Below are 12,693 nucleotides of genomic sequence, written 5' to 3'. Positions count from 1 at the left end.
ACTATGGTGAAGGTTTGACGTCACGATACGCTCAGACAGAAGTAACGCGATTGGCTAAAAGGCAGACATTTTAATGAATATTCATGATTAGCTTCAGGAAGGTTACTAAGCAACGTCCTCGTGTATTAATCAATATTCATGAGCACACCTTGGCTGTAGTAGGATGTTTGTACACCGGCTGAACGCAGTTCATGATGGGTTTGATCCAGAGTGTGTTTGCTGCAGAGGGCGGATATCATGTGCACGCGGTGAGTGCGACATTACAGCTGTAAAATACACGGTTTGAGTCATTATAGCATTTAATTAGTCATCGAGTCTAATGAATCAGCAATTACAGGGTTTGATAAAATACGATCTAAGGTTTGTCAAGCGTGTCCTAATGTCACAGCATTGAAGAATTCAAAATCTAGCGATTTTCTCGAATTCTACTTTTAATGAGAGTAATAATCGAAAAAATAGGGGTTTTAAAATCCTAAATGACTTTCATTTAAAGGGACAGTACACCCAAAATGAGAAATTCTTTCATCATTTACTCAGCTCAGCCTCAAGTTGTTCCAAACCTGTATAAATGTATTTGTTCTGCTGAACACAAAGGAAGATATTTGGAAGAATGTTTGTAAGCAAGCAAATCTCTCCCCTCATTGCATTGGACAGAACTTTTGGGTGAACTATCCGTTTAAGAAGATTGCTAAACGGTAAAATCGTATCCTGTATATTGTGTTGTTATATATTGTACTGACAACTCTTCAATTAAATATTTACAGTCTTATATTCTGCATAATTAGATGTTTACTGACAAAAACTATGCACATTTTATTGCTGGGCGATATATATCATTGATATAAGTAATCACCTACTATCAGTTTAAGAAGATTGAAATCTGACAACAACTGTTTCATAAATTTTGTTTCTAAACGCTCCAATCATGACAAAAAAACGGTATTTTTATGGCTGGATCAAGCTAATGCGCATGCGCAGTCCTAAAGTGCGCGACTCTTGAGTCTCATTTCGGACTGTTTCTATAGGAACCGGAGCTTCTAACGGCCGCTGCAGTGACGCGATGACTTTACTGATCAGCGATTGGCTCTTATTTAGAAGGAGGGACTCTTTAATCTTTGTTCTGGATCAGTTCCAAATTAAGACATATGCAAATAGAACTTTTTTTGTCATCATTTTGACTTTTTATAATGACTTGTTCATAAATATATGACTCAATTTTCGACGTAGTATGTCAAAAAATAATCATAATTATGATTCATTTTATTTTCTTCTGTGGTGAAAATGGGCTTTCCATAATATTCGGCTTTGATTCCCAGATCCAGGAGAATTCTCCAGCTGAGAGAGCCGGTCTGGAGCCCTTCTTTGATTTTATTTTGTCTATCGGACACACCAGACTGGTGAGATCTAAAATCCTAAATATCTGACCACTTCAAACACATTACACTAAAAATGATGAGTCAGAACCAGAAGTCACAAATCATGATGATGATTACTGAAAAATAAAAAAATGAAACAAAAAACAACAACTTAATGGGATAGTTCACCCTAAAATGAACATTTTGTCATCATTTACTCACCCTCAAGTTGTTCCAAACCTGTATAACATTTCTAAGGAAGATATTTGGAAGAATTTTTGTAACCAAGCAGATCTCGCCCCCCATTGACTTTGTGATTACAGAATTTTAATTTTTGGGTGAACTATCACTTTAAGAACTACTTGCATGCTCTGATGTCAAACATGAGAGCCAAAAGCATGTGTTTGTTATCAGAATAAAGAAAGCAGCACGCTGAAAGACCTCCTGAAGGCAAACGTGGAGAAGCCGGTGAAGCTGGAGGTTTACAGCAGTAAAGTGATGAAGATCAGAGAGCTGGAGGTCGTCCCCAGTAACATGTGGGGCGGTCAGGGCTTACTGGGGGCCAGCGTCCGATTCTGTGCTTTCCAAGGGGCCAATCACAACGTCTGGCATGTACTGGTGAGCTGCTTTTTTATTATTTAAAGCCATTAAATTGTTATACAGTAACACTTTACACTTTATTAACAGTAATTAATGCATTAACTGACATAATCTGACAATGAGCAATGCAAATATATATTTTACAGCATTCATTAATAGTAATAGAAATGTTCGTATTAGTTTACAGTGCATTTACTAATATTAACCAATACCACATTTGATCTCTAAAAAATTATTTAGTAAACACTGAGATTAACACAAACAAAGATTAATAAATGCTGCTCAAATTTGCCCCTATTTGGGTGTGAGCAAAAACACGCAGTTTTTGTGTGTGTCCCTTTAAATGCAAATGAGCTCCGCTTTCCAGAAGAGGGCGGAGCTTTAACAGCTCAACAACAACAAAGCTGGAGAATCTCACGCAGCCAAAATGACGACGGTGTTCAGCCTTACATTGTTCAAACCGGAGTCGACACTGATGGAGAGACTCAGGAAGAACTTTTAGACGTTTCTGAATGGTTAGTGGATAAATTGATGTAGTTGCTGTGGAGTTGATTCAACTCATCCACTAGCATGTGCCGTCATGTTCATCTTTTGTGTTGAATTGACCCTCGTTTGGCGTAAAATGACGTCATGACAACAACACTCTACTACAACAACTCTTCCTCTTCTCTAAAGCAGACCAACATGGCCCTGCCCCCTTTGTTGTGTGTTCTCGGGGGCGGAGTTTATGTAAATTTTAGGGTTTGTGATGTCACTAACCCGGGGAGGATCTCTTTATAGTCCGTACCAGCCGTTTAAAAAGTGATTTCTGTAAAAGAAAATATCTCCTTTGCATTGAACTTTGAGTGTCGTAACTTTGCAGATGTTGTTTATGATCAAACAGCAACATTACACACTAACTAAAGTTAAAAAAGTCAAATCATTATCAAGGACATCATACAATAGGTTATAATTAGTCAAGACATCATGATAACAACTTTTGATCAGGCATTACTGGGTCCTTAAAGAGACCCGATGTCTAGAGGGGACTTGATTTCTCAATGGCTTTGCAAACAAGAACAAATGTAGGGCGGGGCTTGATTTTGTCTGTGGGGAATTGATTGGATGGTTGTGGTCTGCTATTGGTGGATCTCAGGTGAGTGACAGGTTGCCCCGCCCTCATCATCAGAGAAGAGACGGAAGTTATTGACTTGGTTAATGTCTTGTTTTATTTTGCCAGGTCGTCGTTTGTTTAATTTGTTTTAATTGACTTGTCAGTCGAATGTTCTTTCAGGATGTGGAACCGAATTCACCTGCTGATCTGGCTGGACTGAAGCCTTATTCGGACTACATTGTTGGCGCAGATCAGGTGTTGCAGGAAGTAAGATTTGTTTACCAGCTATTGGTTACACCACAAAGACTGCATTTTGAATATGAATGAAAACTTGATGTGAAATCACACTGCCTCGAATTTTCACAGTCGGAGGATTTCTTTTCGCTGATCGAGGCGTCGGAGGGAAAAGCGCTGACGCTGCTGGTGTACAACACTCAGTGTGACCGCTGTAGGGAAGTGATGATCACTCCTAATGGAGCGTGGGGCGGAGAGGGAAGGTACGTCCATCAGCAAAACTGTGAATTTAATACATTCAGAACACAGTCCAACTGCGTTTGTTTGATGCTTTTTCATTTGACATCACTTTGAAACAGCAGAAATAGGTGGCAATTTAAACAACTTATGTTTGTACTCACGTGTGTCCCGTTTGTGCTCTCAGTCTGGGTTGTGGTGTGGGGTTTGGGTACCTGCATCGGATCCCCATGCGCCCGTTCACATCAGATCAACACCAGAATGCATCTGCAACATCTGGAAACCAAGAGGAAAAACGCTGTTCTGAGGTAGATGCACAATGGTCACATGTCCAGGTCACATTCACTCAGAAATGAAAAGAAAATAATCTTTAGGACAATTATGGCTTTGACGTTTAAATTTTTTCTTTTGTTATTTTGGAGTGAGATATTTTCTTCATAAGATTCACCATTATAACAATCAGTATTGTACGAAAGCTAGTTTCCGCCACAGAATAAAGAAAAACCCGCAATTACTAATTGCGGGTTTTTCATGTCATAATTCTGAGTTTATACCCTGCAAATCTGAGAAAAAAAGTCTGAATTGCAAAATATAAACAATTGCGAGTTTAGTGAGAAACAAGTCTGAATTTTTATATAAATTTTTAAAAAAAGTAATTGTGACTTTTTTCCTCACAATTCCGAATTGTTTTTCACAATTCTGACTTTCCGAATTGCGAAATATAAACTCACAATTCTCGCAATTATGGATTTATAACTTGCAATTAAAAAAGTTTTCACAAATCTGAGAAAAAGTTTAAATTTCGAAATGTAAACTCAAAATTGACATTTTCTCGCATTTTACGCATTATAAACTGACTTTTTTCTCTTTTTGCTAGAAAATATATGTGAAATATATAAATATAAATTAATTAGATATAAACTTGCAATTAAAAAAGGTAATTGTGACATTTTATCTCACTTTTCTGACATTTTTTTCCACAATTCCGACAAAGTCCAAATTATGAAAAATAAACTCTCAACTCTAACATTTTGAGTTGAGTTTATAACTTGCAATTCTGACTTTTTTTCTAACGTTTTGAGAACAAAAAGTCAGAATTTGTAGATATAAACTTGCAGTTACAAAAGATATTGTGACTTTTTATCTCACAATTCTGAATTTATATCTCACAAATCAGAAAAAAGTCAGAATTGCGAAATATAAACTCACAATTTTCTCGCAATTGCTAGTTATAAACTGGTTTTTTTTTCTCTTTTTGCGAGAAAAGTCAGAATTTTGATATAAACTTTTAACAATTAAAAAAAGCTAATTGTGGCTTTTTTTCTCAGATTTCTGACAAAGTATGAATTGCGAAATATAAACTCACAATTCTCGCAATTATGAGTTTATAACTTAAAATTAAAAAAAGTTTTCAAAAATCTGAGAAAAAGTTTGTAAACTCAAAATTCTGACATTTTCTTGCAATTACGCATTATAAACTGACTTTTTTCTCTTTTTGCTAGAAAATGTATAAGTGAAATATGTAAATATAAATTCATTAGATATAAACTTGCAATTAAAAAAGGTAATTGTGACATTTTATCTCACTTTTCCGAAAAAATTTTTTTCACAATTCCGACAAAGTCCAAATTATGAAATATAAATTCACAATTCTAACATTTTCTAGCAATTTTGAGTTTATAACTTGCAATTCTGACTTTGTTTTTTTCGAGAAAAAAAGTCAGAATTTGTAGATATAAACTTGTAGTTAAAAAAAGTGATTGTCTTTTTTTCTCACAATTCTGATGTTTTTCCTCACAATTATGAGTTTATAACTCGCAATTAAAAAAAGTTTTCACAAATCTGAGAAAAAAGTCTGAATTTCATATATAAACTCAAAATTCTGACATTTTCTCTCAATTATGCATTAAAACTGACTTTTTTTTCTATTTGCCAGAAAAGATATAAATGAAAGATAAATAAGATAAATAAGTGAATTGGATATAAACTTGCAATTAAAAAAAGGTAATTGTGACATTTTATCTCACTTTTCAGACATTTTTTTTCCACAATTACGACAAAGTCCGAATTATGAAAAATAAACTCTCAATTCTAACATTTTGAGTTGAGTTTATAACTTGCAATTCTGACATTTTTCTAACGTTTTGAGAAAAAAAGTCAGAATTTGTAGATATAAACTTGCAGTTAAAAAAGATATTGTGACTTTTTATCTCACAATTCTGAATTTATATCTCACAAATCAGAAAAAAGTCAGAATTGCAAAATATAAACTCACAATTTTCTCGCAATTGCTAGTTATAAACTGTTTTTTTTTCTCTTTTTGCGAGAAAAGTCAGAATTTTGATATAAACTTTTAACAGTTAAAAAAAGCTAATTGTGGCTTTTTTTTCTCAGATTTCTGACAAAGTATGAATTGCGAAATATAAACTCACAATTCTCGCAATTATGAGTTTATAACTTAAAATTAAAAAAAGTTTTCAAAAATCTGAGAAAATGTTTGTAAACTCAAAATTCTGACATTTTCTTGCAATTACGCATTATAAACTGACTTTTTTCTCTTTTTGCTAGAAAATGTATAAGTGAAATATGTAAATATAAATTCATTAGATATAAACTTGCAATTAAAAAAGGTAATTGTGACATTTTATCTCACTTTTCCGAAAAAAATTTTTTCACAATTCCGACAAAGTCCAAATTATGAAATATAAATTCACAATTCTAACATTTTCTAGCAATTTTGAGTTTATAACTTGCAATTCTGACTTTGTTTTTTTCGAGAAAAAAAAGTCAGAATTTGTAGATATAAACTTGTAGTTAAAAAAAGTGATTGTCTTTTTTTCTCACAATTCTGATGTTTTTCCTCACAATTATGAGTTTATAACTCGCAATTAAAAAAGGTTTTCACAAATCTGAGAAAAAAAGTCTGAATTTCATATATATAAAGTCAAAATTCTGACATTTTCTCTCAATTATGCATTAAAACTGACTTTTTTTTCTATTTACCAGAAAAGATATAAATGAAAGATAAATAAGATAAATAAGTGAATTGGATATAAACTTGCAATTAAAAAAAGGTAATTGTGACATTTTATCTCACTTTTCAGACATTTTTTTTTCCACAATTACGACAAAGTCCGAATTATGAAAATGTCTCAATTCTAACATTTTGAGTTGAGTTTATAACTTGCAATTCTGACATTTTTCTAACGTTTTGAGAAAAAAAGTCAGAATTTGTAGATATAAACTTGCAGTTAAAAAAAGATATTGTGACTTTTTATCTCACAATTCTGAATTTATATCTCACAAATCAGAAAAAAAAAGTCAGAATTGTGAAATATAAACTCACAATTTTCTCGCAATTGCTAGTTATAAACTGACTGTTTTTTTTTTTTTTTTTTGTGAGAAAAGTCAGAATTTTGATATAAACTTTTAACAATTAAAAAAAAAGCTAATTGTGGCTGTTTCTCTCACATTTCTGACAAAGTATGATTTGCGAAATATAAACTCACAATTCTGACTTTTTTCTAGCAATTCCAAGTTTATAACCCACAATTCTGAGAAAAAAACATCGGTGAATAAAGAATTGAGAGATAAAAAGCTGCAAGTACCTTTTATATTTTGTCTGTGGTGGAAAAGAGCTTCCATAGTACTGTATAAAGCCCTACAGAAAAAATGAATGCGTGATAAATAAAGGTGAAATCATTTTTGTAAATATATTCATAGCACAGTTTCTTATTCCAGTCATTGTTAGATAATGAACGGGACCATGACGTGACGGTAGACATTGGTGATGGATTCCTTCAGGACACGTCTGAAGTTTCAGCATCATGCCAGAGATCTCCTGGTGGGTCAGATAATCATATGCCACTTCAAATCACAATAACAATAATCAGAACAATCTCATATGGTCGCAAACAGTGGTGATATAAAAATATTCATCTTTTAAGCAGCTACCTACAGAATATATTGAAAACTGTACAAAGCAGAAGAAAAATATATGTTTTTGTTAACAGACACGTTTGAGACGACAGCTGTGGATCTCTCCAGACGCTTGGATTTATTTAGCTCCACTACAGACGGCTCTTCCTCTTTGATAGTGCATGATGATGATGATGATGATGGCGTCTGCAGTGAGGACGCGTCTACTTTACGTAAGCATCAAGTAACCTTTCGAACCAGAGTAAATGATCTTTATCTTTATATTTTCTGCTCACGTGCCACATTATTCCCTCATGAAGGTCGGTCTGAAGACAGCGAGATGATCACCACAACAGCAGGCCAGAAGGACGATTCGGGGATCTACGGTATTCAAACGGCACCTGTGATCCTAAACATGAAACTAAAGGATGACGAGGTCGTAACATCTACACAGAAAAGCGTCACATAAGTATCAGCTGTGCCTCAGAGACGTGTCGTTCGGCTGCTCTATTGTAGAGTGCTGATGTGCAAGATCGCACAGAAAAAGATGCCTTACAGTGCCAATTTCTGTTTGCACACATACAAACTCCTGCTTTAGAAAATATTGAGAAACTACATCTTCATCTGTTATAGCGTGAATATCATAATAAAATGTCTACAGTATGTTTCACCTCAAAACCAAAGAGAAAAAAAGTGTTGCAAAATGCTGTCCCCCCAAGTGTTTTTGTTTTGTTTTAAAGACATATATAGACAACTGACACATATTTGCAAAAATCAAGTTTATTACTATAAGAGGCAATATAAAGAATCCATGTAATAACTTTACTTATTTACAAAGAATTTATTTCATAGGAAAATTGCTGTCCCCCATTTTTTGTCAATACCGAAACACGCAAAAAGGTTCTCTGGATTGATGAAATACTTGGCCACACCCCAAACCATGTGACCAGGAAGACGAATTAAGCAGTCATGAGTAGATAATCTTTAACATTTTTTGGGGAAAAAAATTGCTGTATAGCCAGGAAACCTCGATATGTTTTTAAAAAGTGTCATTACCGAACCGCTTGTTATACTTCAAAAAACCCAAAATGTAATGTTAGAAATTTTTCATGACTTTATTATGTTCAAGTCATTGATGTATGCATTTTACTGTTCTCACATTTTAAGATAAGGGCAAAATAAGGTTGAATTGTCACTACCGAAACAACCATGACATATTCGTTTTGGTAGTAATATTTAATTGTTCATTTTAAGTATAATAATTCATAACATTAGATTTTTGCTGATCACGTTTTTTTAGTGGTGAAAAGATCATTATCAGTAATATCTTAGGAATGTTTTGGACACTAATCCATTAAGATGTTGCTGACTGAATGTTTCTGAATATATATATATATATATGGGTCAGTGACGTGACGGGTCATTTTTTTTGTCAAAAGGCTTTAATTATAATAAAAAACAAAGATATGACATCTAAAGTATGTAAGGTAGTACAACTAGATCACTTTTATTGAATCCAAAAGTTTTTAATTATATTTTTCTACATATAAAGGTATTTTAAAGATTTTGAAGTGTCAAAAGGTCATTCGGTTTAACCGTCCAAAGGCCAATACAGCCATTTCATTTGTGATTAAAATATCTTAAAATGTAATAAATGTATATATTTTTTATTCTGGCATGATTTTATAACATCATATGTCAACATAGTGCAAAATGATATTAAAATTATCTGTAAAAGTCATTGCTTTGTTATGAGAAAGAATGTCCAGAAAAATGAATTTCATTGATGTAATTTGGAGTAACCAATATAAAGGGATCATTTTGGATCAAGTCATGTGGTCAGTATCACGTAACAGGATGTGACATCATTCAGACACCTGCAAAGGACCACATGGTCATGAAGCAAAGTAACTAACTCTCTCTTAACTATTTGATAAATTCATGTTTTCTCTTGATCATACACATGTCCCGAAACATCAGGTCATTCGGTGCAACCGCTATAAAACATGGAAAATGTTGTAATATTTTAAAAACTTGTATTGAATATAACATTTCTGATTGTCCTTTTGTTAGCTAGCTAGATATCAGCCTGTTAGCATTGTTTGAAAATATCGTCATTCGGTACAACCAAAAGTGTCATTCGGTAAAACCGAAATTTTGGTTAAACCAAAAGACTTTTTTGGTGACAAATTTTGTCCATCTTGTAAAAAATGACAAAAGCAGTGTTAATTGATTATAAAAACCACATAATCTCATTAATAGCACTTAATAAAACTTAAAAATTAATTATATCTATTATGTTTTTTTACACTTTTAAAAACCTTATTGTTCAATGACCCAAATATATATATATATATATATATATTATATACACGTGTGTATATATATTCAGAAACATTCAGTCAACATCTTCTCAATGGATCAGTGTCCAAAACGTTCATGCATCATCACTTGAGGCGCGTCATATGATTAACGCAGCCAAACATTTCATGCTTACCTCTGAAATATTGACACATGCAAATGCAGACTATTTTCCGCTTCTGAAAATGAGAAACATACACTCATTAAATATAAACCAATAGAGCATGATTTATTATTAGTTTGGGTTCATTTTGCTGAATTTATTAGAGTATAATTAGAGTACTAACCTGCTTTAATGTGCGGCTCTATTAATCAGGATGAATCATAAATGCATTAATGAAGGAGATAATCAATCGAACAATCATATTGGTTTATTTGAGTTCTTTAATAACCAGATGAGCCTGTAAAACCAGATCTCCAGTAAAGCAGGTAAACATCAGGAGGATGTCATTCAAACACACACATGACCTGCTGCCCGGATCCAACTGTTGATCTTCTCAAGAAAAAGTGTGCATTTAAACTCATTCCTTATTGGTTCATTTATTAAGCTGTTATTTACCCAAAATATACTGCATATAATTACAATCAACACAGGAAGCATAAATACAGGGGGTGAGGACACCTTTCAGAAAGCCTTTAATTTGCACTTCAGTTTTGTCTCTCAATTTCGTTTCTGATGGTTTTGTATGACTATAATTATCATCTTATTTGTCTTTAAGACCAAATATATACATTAATACATTTTGTTAGAATACTGTGCAAATCTTTGTATGATTGACAAACGTTTGCAGAACAGTTTTAGTTGCATAAATTAAAAACATGAACAGTTTGCCATCCAATGATGTCATCCGTCAATAGTTTTTTTTTTTTTTTTAATATATGTATTTATTTTAGTGTATTTTCCTGTCCATGCACAGGAAGGAAAGATAACGCTCAGCAGCAAACAATCTGTATTAAAGAATAATTCATCCAAAAGTGAAAATGGTCATCGCCCGTTTTTAATCTTGCTGCAGATCTTTTCCACCTAACAGTATATATTTATTAAAAATTCAACAAATGCATTAGAATTTTCAATTTTGGGTGAATTATTCCTTTTAAAAAAACTATTACCGCTTATTATGTTATGAGTATTTTCTCTCTCTATACTTCGGTCATCATATTTTACATGAAAAAGCACCTTTTTGAAGATACCGTACATTTTCTTAAAAAGAAAAAGTAAATAAAAACCTCCTAATCTCCAACTCAAGTTCAAGTTGACTACAAAATAATTACAATATATGTACAAAAATGGATGCACTGATGATCACAGCACGTTAGTGAGAGAGATGCATCATGGGAAACGGCGTTCTTGGAGTTTTATCGGACGTCGGATGCGTTCCTTAAAGACTCATGATTGTTCTAGACCAGTTCCAGACGCCATCCTCGGCTTCGACTTAGTTTTCCGGTCATGCTGCGAGAGGGATTTGATGACGTCATTGGCAACAAACACATCACTGGAATGTTAAATGAGAAGAGGAGAAACCAAAACAAAACCCAAACGACTCGAGCAGTCGGACATGTTCAGAACGGCATCCGTCGAGAGAGAAAAGAAGAAAACGTACAGGAACACTCAAACTTCAAAAAACTCCACTGTCCTTCACGTCTCGTCTTTTAGCCATCCGTGAGCGCTTCTCCACAGATCCCTGCCTGTTTACACCGGGATAAACATGCGTGACGCCGAGCGGCCTGTGCGAGGAAGATGATGTGGACGTCAGACGGAACAGGAAGTGCAGGTGAGCGTGTGCTTTGAATGTGAAGTGTTACGAATGGATCCGCTGCGGGTTCACGGCGGGACCTCACGTGGATTTCTGCCGGTAGTGAAGCGTCAAGTCTCCGCCGCTTTTCCAGATGAAATGCTTCACCGTTCGCAGGTCCATGTTGGGATCCAAAACCTTCCGAAAGCAATGCAACATCATGTCAGAAAGACGCATTCTGTTCATTTTATATACAGGAAGAAGAGAGGAGACTTCGCTGTGGCATGCATGACTGCTTGATTAGGAAAACAACACTGATTCAGCTGGTCTGATTAGGACACATGCAACAGCTGATACTAAAATATTTACTTATTTGAGTTTGATGCTTTATTGCAATTGCTTGGTTATTTATATTGTCAAAAAATGTATTAAAAGTACAAATATAGTACATCCTGCTTTATCTGCATACATACTGTACATAAATGTAAAGTGTGTGTGTGTGTGTGTGTGTGTATATGTGTGTGTGTATATATATATATATATATATATATATATATATATATATATATATATATATATATATATATATATATATATATATATATATATATACACATACACACACGAGTAATATAATAATAATAATAATAATAATAATAATAATATAGTAATATGTAAATCTGTATAGTTGCCAATCTGCTAAATGCAACTATAAATCATGAAGATATTAACCCTTGTAAGCTATTTAGTTTTTGTAAATGTAATTTTACTTTATTAATGTTTTTACTCTACATTTGTGTTGTTTGGGGGAGATTTATGGCATGTTTTAAATTTATATAAATATAAATTATATTATATATATAATATAATTAATATAATATATACAATATGATATAATATAATAAATTATATTATATATAAATTATATAAATAAATAAATATAAATTTATATAAATAAATGAATATTTTTTATTAGTTCCCCCCCCAAAATAACATCTATTATGTAAAATTCACTTTGAAAAAGACTCACATTTCTAACATTCATTCATAGAGATAACATGGACAATATCTAGTAGTTTTCAACAGTATCTAATGATGGGCGATTTCAAAACACTGCTTCATGAAGCTTTACGAATCTTTTGATTCGAATCAGTGGTTCAGA

General features: G+C 33.2%; 2 protein-coding genes across 6 annotated transcripts in view; one reads left to right on the top strand and one right to left on the bottom strand.

The window, feature by feature from the left end:
* Positions 1-60: 60 nt before the first annotated feature.
* On the top strand, positions 61-8,100 carry gorasp1b (golgi reassembly stacking protein 1b). Of its 2 annotated transcripts, XM_048174851.1 has the most exons (9): positions 74-248; positions 1,317-1,397; positions 1,770-1,973; positions 3,229-3,315; positions 3,415-3,545; positions 3,707-3,827; positions 7,261-7,363; positions 7,533-7,670; positions 7,758-8,100. In XM_048174851.1, exons 1-9 carry the CDS (start codon positions 192-194, stop codon positions 7,904-7,906), a joined length of 1,071 nt encoding a protein of 356 aa, XP_048030808.1. In that variant the 5' UTR covers positions 74-191; the 3' UTR covers positions 7,907-8,100. The 2 variants fall into 2 exon arrangements, with proteins under 2 accessions (XP_048030809.1, XP_048030808.1); XM_048174852.1 differs by lacking the exon at positions 1,317-1,397 and having other exon boundaries at positions 61-248.
* A 2,054-nt stretch (positions 8,101-10,154) lies between these two features.
* The window catches only part of wdr48a (WD repeat domain 48a), a 19,023-nt gene continuing 16,484 nt past the window's right edge, over positions 10,155-12,693 (bottom strand). For all 4 annotated transcript variants that reach the window (XM_048174612.1, XM_048174614.1, XM_048174613.1 and 1 more), the window contains one exon: positions 10,155-11,729. In XM_048174612.1, coding sequence (XP_048030569.1) covers positions 11,634-11,729 — 96 coding nt within the window. In that variant the 3' untranslated portion in view covers positions 10,155-11,633. The remainder of the gene's footprint in view (positions 11,730-12,693) is intronic.

Source organism: Megalobrama amblycephala, linkage group LG22 (assembly GCF_018812025.1).
Source record: "Megalobrama amblycephala isolate DHTTF-2021 linkage group LG22, ASM1881202v1, whole genome shotgun sequence".
NCBI lineage: Eukaryota > Metazoa > Chordata > Actinopteri > Cypriniformes > Xenocyprididae > Megalobrama > Megalobrama amblycephala.
This window is presented reverse-complemented; position numbering and strand designations above follow the sequence as displayed.